Genomic DNA, 18,498 nt, shown 5'->3' with positions numbered 1-18,498 from the left:
GTTGTTGAGCAACAACACCATCATAGTAGTTCATATCAACAAGCATTGGGGCATAGTTTCCCTCCCTCCTTTCAAGAGTACAAAGCAGATTTGGGTAGTTAGAAGGAAACATTTTGGCAAAAGAAATGTACCAACAGACACTCAGTCGCCAGGAGCGGGCTGTAGGATTGTAGAGGTCTCTGCATCCTTGCATAGCAAAAGGGCTTCTTGCCTTATGGGCCTTACTGGGAATTGTTCTGTTCACCACACAGCTAAACATAGAACAGTGTCCCAATTTCCCATTCAATCCATTATCACTGTTTTGGGATGCTTTCCAATGCTCATTGAATCATCTGGATGCTTATGCCTTTTACCAGTTCAGCTTGCTTATCAGCCAAGTGTTGTTCATGCTGGGTCTCAGGATGATCCCTGTGGTTCCTAGATAGCCATTAGCTGATTGGTATCCAAATCTGTTAACACATTTGGTTGAGGTCCCGAGAGAACTGCCCCTGAGAACCGTCTTTTCTGTGAGCTGCCCCTTCAGAGGTACCACCATTCCATGAAGTTGTTTACAGTTGAAGGATGCCCAGCATCTTTTCTGAGAAGAAGGCTTTTTGCAAGGGATTACCCAGAGGATGTCTGGGTTCCTACCACTGTCCTCTTCAGCTGTATACAGTACCAGGGAAAGTGGGCCTTTTTTGCAATTATTGTCATAGAAGGGTTACTTCTCCAGTTTGAGCGCCTCTAGCACTTATCGCTGACTTCTTTGTCTATATTTGTTTAAATGAGCATCTCTTGGTCATGGCTATTAAAGGCTGTCGCTTAGCCTTGAGCACTGTCTTCCTAATGTAGGTCATACACATCCCATTGTGGGAGGTATCCATGGTTATGGGGATTTTCAAGGATTTCTCAAGTCCCTTATGCATACACCATAGGAGCCTTTGAAAAGATGGCCAGACAGAGATCTAACTCTCAAGACTCGTTTTGCTAGCTGTAGCATCTGCAAAGAGAGTAGAGAGTAGGAGAGTTACACAGACTCTCTTAATAAACAATTCTTTCTTGAAGGTCTCCTATAGTTTTATGCCCTAATTCAAGGTCAAAACCTAACCCATTAGTATTTGATCCAAGGTTCGAGACCTTTTCTGTCCCATTGTTATATGAAATGTAGGTTAGTAATTGAGAGGTGATGCTTTTGTGTTTGTGTGACCTCTGCGGTGCTATCGGGGGATAACTTTGCATCTCAGGCCTTCATCATCATCAGCATCAGCATCATCATCATCTCCTCCTATGCCTATTGACGCAAAGGGCCTTGGTTAGATTTCGCCAGTCGTCTCTATCTTGAGCTTTTAATTCAATACTTCTTCATTTATCATCTCCTATTTCACGCTTCACAGTCCTCAGCCATGTAGGTCTGGGACTTCCAAGTCTTCTAGTCCCTTGTGGAACCCAGCTGAACGTTTGATGAACTAATCTCTCTTGGGGAGTGCGAAGAGCATGCCCAAACCATCTCCATCTACCCCTCATCATGATCTCATCCGCATATGGCACTCGAGTAATCTCTCTTATAGTTTCATTTCTAATGCTGTCCTGCCATATAACTCCCAATATCCTTCTGAGGGCTTTGTTCTCAAATCTACTAAATCTATTGGAGATTGTTTCATTGTCATGCCATGACTCATATCCAAACAGTAACACCGATCTCACTAAGCTGATATATATTCTGATGTTTGTGTAATTTCAGGCAATTTGATTTCCCAATTTTACTTAACATACCCATTGTCTGATTTCAGTATTGATAATGTTTCTTTAACTTTGTATGGCTTATAATTTTAGGTGTGATTCTCGACAGCAAATTTACTTTGAAGAAACACATTAGGTCTGTGTCTTCTTCCATTGCACAAAAAAGGGCTTATTGAGAAAGTCTTTCAAGATTTTCGGTGATCAATCTATTGTGAAAAAGTGTTTTAATTCTTTCATTCTACCTTGTTTTGACTATTGTTCTCCTCTCTGGTCTTCAACTGCTGATTTTCATTTTAGTTTGTTGGAAAGAAACTTAGGTCTATTAAATTTCCTATTCCTGATCTAGATATTAATCTTTGGCACTGTTGTTCAATTAGTTCACTATGCATGTTGCATAAAATTTTTCATAACTCTGACAACCATTTACATTTAGATCTTCCTGGACAATTCCATCCTGTTCGTAATACTTGGCAGGCAGTTAATTCTATTAGCCAGGCCTTCTCCATCATGAGGCTCAATATTACACAGTATGCTAGAAGTTTTATTCCAGCTGTGACCAAGTTGTGGAATGATCTTCCTAATCGGGTAGTTGAATCAGTAGAGCTTCAAAAGTTGAAAGTTTTTGCAAATGTTTTTATGTTGAACAGGCTGACATAAGTCTTTTTATAGTTTATATATGACATATCTGTTTTGACGTTGTTACTGTTTTTAGAATGATTTATTTTTAATTTGTTCTCATTATTTATTTCCTTATTTCCTTTCCTCACTGGGCTTTTTTTCCCCATTGGAGCCTTTGGGCTTATAGCATCTTGCTTTTCCAACTAGGGTTGTAGCTTGGCTAGTAATTATAATAATAATTTGCTTTTTTTCAATCTTTCACTAAACTGTAATTCTAAAGACCCTGTATTAGAGATCATAGTTCTTAAATACTTTAATAATTCTACCTCATTAATCCTTTCTCCTTCCAATTGTATTTCATTTTCCATTGCATGCTCTATTCTCATCATCTCTGTCTTTCTTCTATCTTCACCCCAACCTCGTGTGATATTTCATGCATTTTCGTAAGCAAGCATTGCAAATCCTGTGGTGTTTTGCTAACAAGGACAGCATCATCAGCTTACTCTAGGTCTGCTAAATTTCTATCACCAATCCAGTCCAATCCTTCATCACCATCTCTGACTGTTCTACGCATTACAAAATCCATGAAGAGGATAAACAACTAAGGTGACAACATATTCCCACGGAGTACTCCGCTGTTCATTGGAAATTCATTTGATAAGACTCCATTAACATCAACTTTGCACTTGCTATGCTCATGAACACAATCAAATTTACATATTTAAGAGGAATTCCATAATAATGCAGGACTCTCCACAAAATTGGCCGGTGCACACTATCAAAGGTTTTTTCATAGTCCACAAATGCCATCAAAAGGGGATTTCTATATTTTACGCATTGCTGTACATGTCTCAAATTGAAAATTTGGTCAGTGCAACATCTACCTTTTATAAATCCTGCTTATTCATCTCTCATCTTTTCATCAATCTTATTCTCCTGTCTCTTTAGAATAAGCATACTATATATTTTCATAACAACGGATGTAAGTGTTATGCCTCTGTAATTATTGCAATCAGTCAGGTCTCCCTTTTTTGCTATTTTCACCAACACTCCTAACTCCCATTCATCAGGTTTTGCCTCTTCATGCCACATTCTACAAAATAATCTTGTAAGTTGTCTGGGAGTCACTTCATTTTCGGCCAGTATAATCTCGGCAGTTATTCCATCATATCTTGGGGCTTTCCATCTCTTTAGTTTTTATAGGATAGTTTCAACTTCAAACACACTGAATTCATTCATGGGAACATCAAGGTCTTCATCATCTTCAGGTATATCAATCAAATTATTCTCTTCGTATCTCCTATTCATAACCAAACTAAAGTGTTCCATCCAATGTTGTCTTTCTTCATTTTCTGTTGCTATAACAGATCCATCTCTCTTTTTGATGAGTATATGCTTCTTCTTTCCCCCAGTTGAGATTTCATTAATAATTCTATTAGCAATTCTCACACCATAGCCACTTCCTGAATTCAAAGCTTTGTCAGCCTCATCTGCTTTACTGTCCAAATATTCTCTCCAGTCATTCCTTGCTTTTCTTTTGATTTCACTATCAATACTGGCAACAAATCTTCCTTATCACTAGCAAAACCAAGTAAGAGATGATGAAGAATACCGTCTCTTTATGGCTTAGTTAGATGCTGAAAAGAGCATGCATCCTGACCATGGAGGTGATGGAGATACCAACTCTGTCTAGAGCTCACAAAGTCAGAAGTATTATGTTTACTCTTGTGTCTAATTATGAAGAAACAGTGTTGTCTGGTGTATTCACAGACTGAGAATGTGTCCTTTATATGAGTGATAGGTTTGTATGAAATTTCTAATTTTTAGAATACTGTAGGTTCTGCATGAAAATGTAATATGAAATCAGTTGATATTAAGATTAAAGTGTATTTTTGATTACGCTACACTTGAGATAGTACTTGATTTTAGTACACCAGTGATATGTTTTTTTATGCAGGTGATTGGTATATTTAGTATTTAATTCTTTTACCCTTAATTTCTTTTTTTTGTATCCATTAAGTAGACATTCACTTAGATCAAGTTTCCATTCTTTGCATGGCATTTTTCAGTTAAAGACATGCACTGTGGATGTTGTTTATATGTAGATTACTTAGAAGACTTCATATTTTTTACACCTTTGCCTCCTAGTATTTGGAAAAAATACAGAAGTAATACTGTTCTTAATCAGTGTTACAACTATATTCAAGAGGATGCTGATGAATTTGAAGGGAAACCTGAGGATGAAGACTCTCTAAACTTCGAGAAAAGTTTTGACATCAAAATTGATAACTTGCTTGATGATGATGATGATGACGATGACGACGATGATGAAGACTATTTTGACGATGAGGATGATGATGATGATGAAGGGAATAAAGATTCTAGTGAATATACTGTTAATAGTTCTAATAGCATCCAAGAAAATATACTGCAGAGGAATGCAGCTAAGGAACCAAAAGATGTTCATGACCTGGAAGTTGAGAGTTCAGTAGAAACAAAAGTGAAATCAGTACAGGGAAAAGAATCCAGTTGGAGTGACAACGCTGACATTAGAGCAATTAAGAATAGCAAATTAACGGACACAGATATTTCAAAGCATGAAACGAAGGATAGCAAAAGTAAACCTGATGATGGCTTGGAAATAGATACTGTATATGTCCAGGCAAATAAAAGAGTGGGTTTATGCACTATGGTAGAAGGTAGCCGTAGTACTACTGACCGTGATATTTCGGAAAAATGTGATTCGCCTGTTACTGCTGATGGTGAGAAAATTAATGATCTTTTGGATGATAATATAGAATTTGTACCACCGGAAGAGGGGGCTGATTTTTGCCAGTTTTTTTCTCCGTAATAGGTGAAGGTTGCATGGTTTGTAAGGTTCGGTACTTAAGGATTAATGTTGCTTGGAATTGCATTGCTAATGTGTGTTTAACCCCAGTGCTCTTGTCACAGTTAGAATTTCATGTCCAATAAATGATTTTGCAAACTTTAGTGTTTAAGCACTAGTGAACTTATCCATTGCTATAATTTGACTCGCTTCTCAAACTGTTGTTCATGTGTTGTATGTGTTTCTTAACAGTTTATGAGTACGTGGAGTGCACTCTGTGATACTGCGGTATATTTCTTATTTTAATTTGCCAAAGAAATGTTTCCATTTCTTAGGAATAATTTAGTGTTTGCACTCTGGAATGATTTGTGAATAACACATAAACCTCTTTAATCTAATATTTCTAGATAACATTAATAGCATACAGTACACAGTTTACCAGGTGATTATGATGTTATGAAATTTCTATTTGAATTCCTTACTTTACAAAAGGTCAGTCAGTTTAATCCCTTTTTACAGTTTGTTTAGGCTGAAGTTACCCTTCTCTTCAAAGAATCTGAAGAGTAATGAGGTGTGAAAGGGGTCATGCCCAAACATAATTTCAAACTTTTATGGAGGTTACCTTCCTATAAATTCATTATCACCATCTCATACCGGAAGTTTCAAGATCTGTAGGTGGTAGATTGGGAAGTAATCCCTGGAGGATTCCCTGCCCTACCTGCCAGAGATCAAAAGGATGCATTGACTACATACAAACAATACAAAGCCATTGTAATATAATAATAGTAAAATGTGTAACAAATATAGCCTAGCTACACCTATTTTTGCAGCCTTCTAGCCAACATTTGTTCCTACTTTCTTTCAACTACTCTCCAGCTTCTCTTACTGTTACTTTAAAGTGCAATTGTGAGGTTGTTCTACAGTTTCATTGTTAGATCTTTATACCTCACCTCATTTACTTTCCAAACCTTTTTTTTCTCTATCCCGTTATTTTATTCATTTCTTCATTGTCTTGATACATTAATAGATAACTTAATACTGTATATTTCCATGCATAAGACAAGCACTAAATTCTAAAATTCACCCTTGAAAATTTGGGGGTGTCTTATACAACCGATCTGAAAATCACACCTTGAATATCAAATGGTGTTTATTGGTAGGCTAGCCTAGGCATGATAAATGGTAATAAAGGTAACCAAACCATATTTACCTTTCATATTATTAACATAAGTTTATGATAAGTAATCTATTTAAGGAAATATTCTTTATCAACAATAAAATCAACTTTTATCTATACAAGGACAGCTGACTAAATGTAACATATAGATATGGTTTTGTTCTCAGTGACCTTTATTGTTTTCTTTTTCTAACCTTTCAATAATTTTAATGGTATCATTAGTGACAGTAGTAATAGAATTTAGGTTACCATATTTTTTTTCATTAAAAATCCACCACTCTCTATTCTTGCATCATCTTCTCTGTCACATCGAACATTCTAGCGGCAACACAATATTATTGTTTGATTTTTTGGCTGCTTGATTAACTTTTAATTCAAAACTAGCCTTATATTTTCTTTTTGCTGGTGGTTTCTTAATTGATGTGGGTACAAGTTTTTTAAATATTAAACTTAGCCGGTGAATATATAATAGCTGACGTCTCGGACGGCTCGACAGATACCAAAAACTCGCGAGCGATCGCCATGAAGGTTGCGGGAGTGACCACCAGCGCCGACTATCGGCCAGATACCGCATATACTTGTCAACATCTCCAGTTCTTCTCTGTCGGTCTTATCGACAAGTTGATTCCGCTCGCTGATGACCTTGAGTTTTCGTCCTTTTTGGTGAAGTACTTTATTTTGGTTGTTTTTGAGCTTTCGCTGTGACGGGTGTTTTTTCTTCAATTAAAACTCTTGAAACCCTTTTTTGACTAGTGTTTATTGTTGATGACTTTGGTTTCTTTTTGGATTTTCTCTGAACCTAATCCTTCCCCTGTAGTAGTTGTTCCTGAACCCCCTACTAGCACTCATGAACCGTCCATGCGGGATATGTTTCTTGCGATTCAAGCTTTAGGCGAAAAAGTTGAGTCCTTAGCATCGGACCGTAACCAACTCATGTCAGATGTGAAGTTATTGAAGTATCAGAGTGGTAAATCAGAAAATCGTAGTGATAAAGTGATAAGTGCGCAAAGTGTATTTAGTGTTGCGACCGAGGGTTCGTCTGTTCGTGCTTGTCGCTCCCCTAGTCCGAGACCTCTTTCAGGCTCCCCTGCACCAGGGAGAAGTAATGTCGTAGGACTTAAGGGGACGAGAGGCTTTAACCAACGTACAGACGTTCCCTCTTTGGTATCGGACGTTTCTCGTCAAGATTGCCCTTACCATAAGACGGGTGAGACTGTGTTCTCCTCGTCATCCGAAGACTTTTCGCAAAAGAAACCTTGGCGCAAGGTTTCTAGACCCTTGAAGCGAAAGTCAGTCCCTTCAGGACAGGTCCAGCGTCCTGGCTGTAGCCATTGGGACAGCTCTGACCCTTTGCAGTCGTCGGAAGACTGTTCGCCTATTAAACGCAAGCGTAACACGGGGTCCGAGGGTCGCGGTAAAGGCAATGTTTTGCCAACACAGACGTTACCGTCGTCTCGGCCTGTTCCGACTCCCGTTGATCCGAAGTGGGTTGTCCTGCGGGACATGCAGACTAAGCTTGCCTCCCTTATGGAGGAGTATGACGTTGAGCAGGTTCGCGATGATCCTTTGCTTTCGAGTCGCCGTTACGCTGAACGAGACTCTGGCCGTCAGCCGCCCAAACGAGTATTTACTCGTCCGTTTGACGTCAGTGCTGACGTTTCTTGTACTTTGAAACGTGATGTCAGTAGTTTTTCACGTCAGTCACGTGACGTGGATCCTCCCTCGCTGCAGTCTCGTGTTGACGTTCAGCCGCTGCCGCAGTCTCGTGTTGACGTTCAGCCGCTGCCGCAGTCTCGTGTTGACGTTCAGCCGCTGCCGCCACAGCGCCGACCTGACGTTCGCCGACCGGCTCTGTTGCCTCGACGTGACGTTGAGCGTCAATCACCGCAGTCGGAGTTTGTTTTGCCTGCTCAGTCTATGCAGTCAAGGCAGTTCCGACGTGACGTCGAGCGTCAATCAACTTCAGTTGTTGTTGTTGGTCAGTCACAAGGATTTCAGTCCTTTCAGCAGCGGCGTGACGTCGCTTCCTCTACTGCTACTGCTGCTCCTTTGCTTGTTGACATTGCCTGTCAAGCGTTGCCGCCGCGGCAGGTCTCTCCTTTTCATGAGACTCGGCAATTGTCGGACGAGGTTCCTTCAGATGAGGAAGTTGCTGATCCCCCTCCAACTGATATTCCTTTGGGGACTTTGTCAGACGGAGAGGAGCCTAAAGCTGCTCAGCCCTCTATGGACTTTAAAAAAATCATGCTGATTTTTAAGGATCTGTTTCCGGACCATTTTGTAACTGCTGCTCCTCGTTCGCCTCCGTCAGAGTTTACGCTAGGCCTAGCTACTTCGAAGCCTTCGTTTACTAAGCTAGTGCTCTCTCGCTCTTCTAAGAGAGCTTTACGTTTGCTAGGCGACTGGTTGATCACCAGGAGGAGTTTGGGGAAGACAGCCTTTGCTTTCCCTCCTTTTAAACTGGCTTCTAGAGCGAGCGTCTGGTATGACACGGGAGAAGTTCTCGGCTTGGGAGTTCCTGCCTCTGCCCAGGGAGACTTCTCAAGCCTCGTAGACTCTCCCCGTCGCCTGGCCATGAGACGCTCTAAAGTTTACTGGTCCTCCTCGGACCTTGACCATCTCCTCAAAGGGGTTTACAGGGCCTTCGAAGTTTTTAACTTCTTAGATTGGTCGCTAGGAGCCTTAAGCAGGAAGATCTCTTCGGCCGACCGTGATGTTTCCGTGCTTATTGTATGTCCTGCATGGACAAAGCCATCCGTGATGGCTCTAATGAGCTCGCCGCTACCTTTACGGCAGGAGTCCTGAAGAAGAGGGAGACCCTTTGCTCGTTCCTTTCGGCAGGAGTAACTCCCTGCCAAAGGTCGGAGCTTCTCTTTGCCCCGTTGTCATCTGCCTTGTTTTCTCAGCAGTTGATCAAGGATATTGCGGCTTCTCTGGTGCAGAAGGATACCCACGACCTGATGGCTACATCGGCGCGCAAGGCTGCTCCTTCATCGTCTTATGTCGTAAGACCCAAGATCGATACCCCAGCGACGAGGTTTATCCCGCCCTTTCGTGGCAGAGCCCCCAGTAGGGGAGGCGCTCGTGCCGACAGTAAAAGAGGCAAGAGGAGAGGATCCAAGTCCTCCCGTGGCAGAGTCTGACTGCCCACGTCCTCAGACAGCGGTAGGGGCCAGACTGAACAACTTCTGGCAGGCCTGGGAGAAGAGGGGTGCAGACCGAGAGTCTGTGTTGTTCCTCAAGGAGGGGTACAAAATACCTTTTGTACGGAGACCTCCTCTAGTAACAGTTCCTTTAGACCTCTCTCCTAGGTATCGAGAGGAGTCAAGGAGACAAGCTCTACATCAGCAGGTGTCTCAGTTGCTAGAGAAGGGAGCGGTGGTGAAAGTCTCGGACCTTCAATCACCGGGATTTTACAACCGTCTCTTCCTAGTCCCAAAGCATACAGGAGGTTGGAGGCCAGTGCTGGATGTCAGTGCGCTCAACGTTTTTGTTGTAAAAACAAAATTTACGATGGAGACCATGAAGTCCGTCCTAGCAGCGGTCAGAGAGGGAGACTGGATGGTCTCTCTCGACCTGCAGGATGCGTACTTCCACATTCCTATACACCCGGATTCTCAACCGTATCTAAGGTTTGTATACAAGAATGTGGTGTACCAGTTCCGAGCACTGTGCTTCGGCCTCAGCCCTGCTCCTCTTGTTTTTTTTACGAGGCTCATGAGGAATGTGGCAAAATTTCTTCATTTATCGGGAATTCGAGCCTCCCTGTACCTGGACGACTGGCTACTCAGAGCGTCGTCCCGTCATCGCTGTCTGCAGGACCTTCAATGGACGTTGGATCTTGCAAAGGAGTTGGGACTGTTAGTGAACTTAGAAAAGTCTCAACTGAATCCCTCCCAGACAATTCTCTATTTGGGGATGGAGATTCGCAGTCTAGCTTTTCGGGCTTTTCCGTCTGCCACCAGGATAGAGCAAGCCTTGCTCAAAGTCCGCCTCATGCTGAGAAAAGACCGTTGCTCAGTGAGAAGTTGGATGAGCCTCCTAGGGACTCTGTCATCCCTGGAACAATTTATCTCACTAGGGAGACTTCACCTTTGCCCTCTCCAGTTCCATCTAGACTCCCATTGGGACAAGGGCAAGACTTTGGAAACTGTTTCAATCCCGATCTCCGAGCCAGTAAAGACGTGCCTGAACTGGTGGGACAGCAACATAAGTCTTCGAGAGGGTCTGTCCCTGGCGGTCAAGAACCCAAACCACGTGTTATTCTCAGACGCGTCGGATTTGGGTTGGGGAGCGACTCTGGACGGTCTGGAATGTTCAGGTCTTTGGACGTCGGATCAGAGGAGCCTGCACTTCAACTGCAAGGAGCTGTTGGCTGTTCACTTGGCCTTGACGAGTTTCGAGAGTCTTCTACGAAACAAAGTGGTAGAAGTGAATTCGGACAACACCACAGCCTTGGCGTACATCTCCAAGCAAGGAGGCACTCACTCCCACACACTGTTCGTCATCGCAAGGGACCTCCTCATCTGGTCAAAAGATCGAGGCATCTCACTGTTGACAAGGTTCATCCAGGGGGAATTGAACGTCTTGGCGGACTGTCTCAGTCGGAGAGGTCAGGTGATCCCCACAGAATGAACCCTCCACAAGGACGTGAGCAAGAGTCTTTGGATGACTTGGGGTCAACCCACCATAGACCTCTTTGCGACCTCTTTGACCAAAAGGCTCCCGACCTATTGCTCTCTAGTCCCAGATCCAGAGGCGGCCCACATAGATGCCTTTCTGCTGGACTGGTCTCACCTGGACGCGTACGCATTCCCACCGTTCAAGATCATCAACAGGGTGCTGCAGAAGTTCGCCTCTCACGAAGGGACAAGGTTGACGTTAGTTGCTCCCCTCTGGCCCGCGAGAGAGTGGTTCACAGAGGTACTTCAATGGCTGGTAGACGTTCCAAGGAGTCTGCCTTTAAGGATGGATCATTTACGGCAGCCCCTCGTAAGGAGTCTTCATCAAAGCCTCCCCGCGCTTCGTCTGACTGCCTTCAGACTATCGAAAGACTCTCAAGAGCTCGAGGATTTTCGAAGGAGGCAGCCAGAGCGATTGCGAGGGCTAGGAGAACATCTACCATCAAGGTCTACCAGTCGAAGTGGGAGGTCTTTAGAGATTGGTGCAAGTCATCATCCATTTCCTCTTCCAGTACCTCTGTAGCCCAAATTGCAGACTTTCTCCTGCATCTGAGAAATGTTCGCTCCCTCTCTGCTCCCACTATCAAGGGCTACAGGAGCATGTTGGCTTCTGTGTTCAGACATAGAGGCTTGGATCTGTCCAATAATAAAGATCTCCAAGATCTCCTTAAGTCCTTCGAGACCTCTAAGGAGCGTCGTATGTCAACTCCTGCTTGGAACTTAGACGTGGTCCTAAGGTTCCTAATGTCCGACAGGTTTGAGCCATTGCATTCAGCCTCCCTGAAGGATCTCACCCTCAAGACGCTTTTTTTGGTGTGCTTGGCTTCGGCTAAAAGGGTCAGTGAGATCCATGCCTTTAGTAAAAACATCGGCTTCTCTACAGATAAAGCCACATGTTCGCTTCAGCTTGGTTTCTTAGCCAAAAATGAACTGCCTTCTCGTCCTTGGCCTAAATCTTTTGATATACCTTGCCTATCAGAGATCGTAGGCAACGAGGTTGAAAGAGTACTGTGCCCAGTCAGAGCTCTTAAGTTTTATTTAGCTCGTACCAGATCTTTACGAGGTGGGTCTGAGGCCTTATGGTGCTCCGTTAAGAAGCCCTCATTGCCTATGTCTAAAAATGCTATATCGTATTTTATTAGATTTTTAATCCGAGAGGCACATTCTCACTTAAGTGAAAAAGATCGTTGTTTACTTAAGGTCAAGACGCACGAAGTAAGAGCGATAGCAACTTCCGTGGCTTTTAAGCAAAACATCTCTGCGAAGTATTATGGACGCGACCTTTTGGAGGAGCAAGTCGGTGTTCGCTTCATTTTACTTAAAAGACGTCCAGACTCTTTATGAGGACTGCTACACACTGGGTCCATTCGTTGCAGCGAGTGCAGTAGTGGGTGAGGGTTCTACCACTACATTCCCTTAATCCCAATATCCTCTTAATCTTCTCTTGAAATGTTTTTAATCTTGTCTTGGGTTGTACGGAAGACTGAGAAGTCTTTCGCATCCTTTTTGATTTGGCGGGTGGTCAAATGTCGTTTCTTGAGAGCGCCCAGATTAAGGGTTTTGATGAGGTCCTGTTGTATGGGTGGTCGCCCTGGATATAACAGCTCCTGGGAGTCTTTCAGCATCCTGAGAGGATGGCTGGGCTTCGTGAGGAAAGCGGACTAATAAGGCAGAGTAATCGTCAGAGTCAGCTTCCTTACCAGGTACCTATATTTAAGTGGGTTTTGTTATGATATAATTGTCAAAAACTCATGAGCATATACGCCTTTATTGTATTAATACTGGTCTCTACCCACCACCATGGGTGTGAATCAGCTATTATATATTCACCGGCTAAGTTTAATATTTAAAAATGATATTTTGATTATAAAATAAATTTTTGAATATACTTACCCGGTGAATATATAAATTAAAGGCCCTCCCTTCCTCACCGATAGAGACCCAGCGGAATGAGAAGAACTGGAGATGTTGACAAGTATATGCGGTATCTGGCCGATAGTCGGCGCTGGTGGTCACACCCGCAACCTTCATGGCGATCGCTCGCGAGTTTTTGGTATCTGTCGAGCCGTCCGAGACGTCAGCTATTATATATTCACCGGGTAAGTATATTCAAAAATTTATTTTATAATCAAAATATCATTTTTTTAGAAATTATATTAACTTAAAACTGAAGTTAGGAAAAATATTTTAGAAATCTTATGTACAATTATCATTTAACCGTTTAAAACAATCATAAGACCGTAAAATTTTCATACTGTCATTAGCGGTAATTTGTTATTGTTGACAATGATTTTCCTATTATGCGACATGTTGGAATTTCTAGGGATATGGCAAGTAAATTATTTGTAATAACAATCTTTACTAAAATTCTTAGTATCATTAGTTATCACGTGCATGTGTAAATGCATTCGTTTGCTCATTATGATTGGTGAGGAAACGTAAACAACACGATTTCCGTTTTAGGCAGCAAAATCACAATATAAAATTGCCTTTGTTTGATTTATTTTGGATTTGTAAGTACAGTATACAGCAAAAGCTGATTTTCCTGTAATTCACCAGTTGTCTTATACAGTAGATATGACCTAAATTCATCAAAATGTCTTAATTTTTACCTCATTTTATATGAAGGTTGTCTTATGCGCGGAAATATACGGTATTTTCAATGCCAGGTTATGAGACCAAGCTTCCATAAACCAAATCAGATACGTATATGCAAAACATAACTTTTAGAGAGAAAAGTTAAATTCATTAGCTAATATGTTTATTTCTATGAATCTCCCCTGATATTCATATTACTTCTCTTTGGAAGTTTGGATTTATTGACATTTACCCGTAAAATTTAAAAATATTCCCGGAATGCAAATCTGTGATGAGCCATATGCTATTTGCCTATTCCATCTGTGTCACAATGGTCCAACTAACTGCCTCCTCTTCCTCCTGATTTTTAAGATTTTAGTGCTCTAAGACATCTTAATGTGTCTTACTCGAGTTGTTAGTAACTACTTTATACTGTAATATGTAAATTGTTCAAGGGAATAGTTTCTGGGTCATGATCCACATTTTCTTTGTGTCTGAACATCAGGTAAGTATAGAAATAGATAAATTTATTATTTCTTTCTGTTTATAAACCTCCCTCATGTTTAAATTTCTGACTCCCGCACTTCTCACAGTTGAAAAAGAGGTAGGTCAACAAATTTGAAATGTATAACACAATTAGAATTCTAGATTCTATAGGTCTAAAATTTAATGGCAATCATCTCAAAAAAAGTTTGTTATTCTAACAATATTTGAAATTTCAGAGAAGAAATCGTAACTTAATTCGTTAAAAAGAAAATTTAAATTTAGAAGGCCACAATGGCAGTCACTATAGGACCTAAAGGCCAATAATCTCAATAAGAAAGTCAGGATTCCTCAAGATGATTTCCATGTACCACCAAACTAGTACATTATTGAACTTTCTCAAATTCTTCCCAAAGAAAAAGTTCTGCAAAACTTAAGGAATGTAGGTTTACTCCTAATGCCTAGAACCTTAATTTTCAAGGTTCAGAAAAAATTTGGATACAAACTTGCTCTGAGTTTTTTGAGCCCAAACCCTCAACAATAAAGGACACTATCCCTTGGACAGAGGAAATTTGACATTCTAAGCTCAAATAGTCAGTTAGGGCCACCACCTGTAATGTCCAGTGATTGTTCAAAATATACCGAACATCTCTTAATGGACAAGGCTACTATCTCAGATTAAATCATTACAACCATTTCTATAAGTGGAAGTGAGAAAAGAAATTATAAGTGACTCTCAGTCTGATGCAATTCAATTCTGAATAAAGGCAAACAAGACAACATCAACTTGGGACTTTGAAAGCTCACCTTAAAAGATATACTGTAGTTTGCAGATTATGATGCATTTTCTATTAAATCTACAAAGTAAAATTTCCCAAAGATTCAAATTAAACTTATTACAAAAGTTAAACCAAATCCCCAACCTGACAAGACCTGGTTAATGATGACCTATCTTGACAGGATGAATACATCAATTATAAAACCTAAAAGTAGATATCTAATCCCAGATGCTTGAGTACAAAATTGAGCATTGATCTATACGCTATGAAGGCTGAGATTGGAAATTTTAAAAAAAAATACCTTAAATGGAAATTCTTTTTTTAAAATGACACCTTAAAAAGTTTTAACAATATGAAAGTAAATTGTTCTAGTTTTTTGTATTTTCTTAGAAAATGAGTAAACTATGTTTTTTTACACTAACTGTAGCCTGTCTAATGGACTGATAGAAAATAATCTAAAGGGTTACAAAGACATGGGTTCAAGAATATCATCGATTCCTCAGATGATTAGATGTAAAATGTATGGTATAGGTGAACCCCTTCTGAAATGGTTCTGCTGAGCAGGTTTATAGTATGAAAACCTTCTTGGGCACTTGACAGAAGATGGTCCCATTTTGTGGGAAATTGCTCTTGTTTCCTGAACAGGGCTAATAAGAAACATTGTGGTTCACAGATAGCCTGAACTTTATTACACACCTGCTAGAAAATGGTAAAAGTGGAGAATGTGTAAAATTCAGGATATTCCTGCAGTTAAAAGCTTATCTACCTTCTATGCTAAGGGATCAAAAACAAGATGACAAGATACCGTCATGATTGAATGTTAAGAACATATACTGTTCCTGAGCAGTCATCCAATAAAGTAATGACCAGCCTCCTTATTGTTTATCTTAACTTTACTTACTTACTTTGATGGCTGCTTTTCTGGTCCCATACAGCAGGGGAACCCCACTCCCTACAGGACCTCTACTGTCGTTTTACCTTGTTTGTTCACAGTATTTAACGTTTCATATCGCGTATTGTTCGTTTATTGTTAAATTGTCACTGTCAAAGGACTCATGAAATAAGAAAGGCTTCAGTTTCCTCTCGAAAGCCTTAATGTCTTCAATCATTCGAATGTTTCTTGGGAGCTTATTTTATAATCTTGGGGCTGCATATTTAAAGGCTCTGGAGCCTAAAGTAGACACAAATCTAGGTTCCAACAGTTTGAAGCTTTCTGTAACTATTCTCGTGTCAACACGATTTGTTGGCTGCGCAATATATAGCAGTTCTCTTAAGTATTTTAGATGCCAGGTTCTGATAACTTGGTGGGTTATTGTACATATTTTAAATTCAATTCTTGCTTTAATTGGCAGCCAGTGTAAATCGATTAGTATAGTGGTGATTCTTTCTTTAGGTGGGACACCTTTTATCAGTCTTGCTCCTCTGTTTATTATGTTTTGTAATTTCTTAAGTTGCACTTCTGGTAAATTGTAATAGATAGAGTTGCAGTAGTCAATCATGGTAATAACACAGTTTATCACAAGTTTCTTTACAGAATTTTCGTCCAGGTACTTTTTTATAAACGCAATATTTCTTAGATGATAACCAGCAGTTTTTATTACATTATTTATTTGGGCATTTAGAGACAGGTTACAGTCAAGAAATGCACATAGATCTCGAACTTTACTAGATATTTGCTAAATTGTATTCCTTAACTTTGCTAATTTGACAAAAAATGATGTTTGCAAGGTAGATGAAGTTGCAAACATGATGAGAAAGCCTAGTGAAGGAGCAAATATGATTATGTACAGGTGACCCAACCATTTCCAAACTTCTCGCCATATTGATGAATATACAGTAGTTTCCAGCTGCTCAAAAGCACTAGACTTTGTAATTAGCCAAAATATTTTATTTGATCATGCCATTTAGTTCCCAGAGGTATCATTTAGCCCACACAATCAAAATATTGTGTTCCCCGTAAAATACACAAAGAATGTGGTATAATATTACCCTGAAGCAATTCGTACAGTGTATATGCTTAACAAAAACTCTGGAACGACAAATTGGCTTGAATTTGGGCAACCCAGTGAGGAAATGCTAGATGGATTGACTACCTTTTTATTATTATAAACTATAGTTCTCATATGATCACTAAATACAAATAACCCACTATAATATTCTAATTGTTCCAACACGGAGTACTTAGTGGCCGAGCTTTCAAGCGAAATGAAACTCGATGTTATTCTGAGAGATCACATGATGCATTTGTCCAGCTGAGATAGTATATCACCAATAACAATAAAATGTAATAGTATCTAAGATATAAGATTCCATCTTCTAAGTTAAAACGATATTATTTAAGAGCGTAGGGATATAACTATCCAGCTACCAATCTAGATATTTTGCCTCCCAATCTAAGTGACATATACTTTAGAGCATCTAGGTATGTAGAGATATAAAGGTTAAGCTGTACAAGGACTAAAGTAATTAAGAAAATTGAGACTCATACAGGAGGAACTCGACTCTGAAAGGCACAGTAAACATTAAAGAAACTTCATTGAAGGAACACTTAAGTAATTATAACCACTAGACCCAAATATGGAAGTTAGGTTAGTGTAAGCAACTGGACAGGCAAGCCAGACTTACTACCCACAAAATATGGCTTGCTGTCCTTCTGGGATTCAATAAGTTAAAACATAAAAAGAATCATCACTAACTTGACTGATAAGCGAGTATTGACGTGTCACATCGGTATAAACTCTGCAAGAGAGAACTATTCACTCTCCAATTCTCCTTGAAATGAAAATTATTTTCCTCTGCTGTTATGAGAAATGAATAGGAGTCTTTCTGTTAACTTGAAACATTACTGTTGATAGGAACCATGTCATATCTACTCCTCACAATAGCTATTTAAAACCTAGTTCTTTTTTTATCCTGTGCAGAAATGCTAACCCAAACCTCTCACAATCTGGAAGGGGAGATAAACATCTTGATGAGTCACTTCAACAGAGAAAATCAGAATGGACAATTCTTAGTATGCTACTTACCATTAACTGTTATATTGTCTCATTATGTTACTGGAAGCATGTATCATTTTTGAAAGGGAAAAATTTGAATTTTTTTTTACAATATAAATTTTGGGGGTAAACATTGATAAAACAAGCTTATGAAAAAGAAACAATGTGAACATCAGGAGAGGTTCATAGAAATAAGGCTATTACTAGTCTTATAGATTTGCATGCCTGGATTTAAATTTCATTTAGGATTCTTACTTATTTATATGGAATGATTTCACATGGGGCTTCCAAAGCTGTTGTAGCCTTTGTGAGTTTTATGAATAAAAGGACAGAATAAATTTGTTCCTCAATGGTAGTGACAGTTTCTGAGGCACAGAAACCCTCATTAATTTCTTCCCATATTTTGTGCTCTGTTTTTGGATGGGGACAGGATTGATAAAGTAATTGTTTAAGAGGATTTTGCGACTCGGTCTGATAATTAAAAATGTTTTTTGCTAGTTTTGTTACCAATTATTTAGACAGGTGAGTTAAGAATCTGGTATTTTTGGTACTTGATTAGAACCATTTTCCCCATCTCCCAACTTTACTGGCGTCCCACCACCATTAGAGTATGAAAGTTAGCAATATGAACATCACGGTA

The 18,498-nt window shown here is 40.0% G+C and overlaps 1 protein-coding gene across 4 annotated transcripts in view; it reads left to right on the top strand.

The window, feature by feature from the left end:
• Positions 1-18,498, top strand: part of Edem2 (ER degradation enhancer, mannosidase alpha-like 2) — a 148,979-nt gene that overhangs the window by 110,661 nt on the left and 19,820 nt on the right. For 2 of the 4 annotated variants that reach the window (XM_068370564.1, XM_068370563.1), the window contains exon 16: positions 4,545-5,099. The exons of the other annotated variants lie outside the window; for them this stretch is intronic. In XM_068370564.1, the coding sequence (XP_068226665.1) occupies positions 4,545-5,099 (555 nt within the window). The remainder of the gene's footprint in view (positions 1-4,544; positions 5,100-18,498) is intronic. 4 annotated transcript variants of the gene reach the window in all.

Source organism: Palaemon carinicauda, chromosome 3, assembly GCF_036898095.1.
Source record: "Palaemon carinicauda isolate YSFRI2023 chromosome 3, ASM3689809v2, whole genome shotgun sequence".
Classification (NCBI taxonomy): domain Eukaryota; kingdom Metazoa; phylum Arthropoda; class Malacostraca; order Decapoda; family Palaemonidae; genus Palaemon; species Palaemon carinicauda.
Note: the sequence above shows the minus strand (reverse complement) of the source record. Positions and strands in the feature narration are given on the sequence as shown.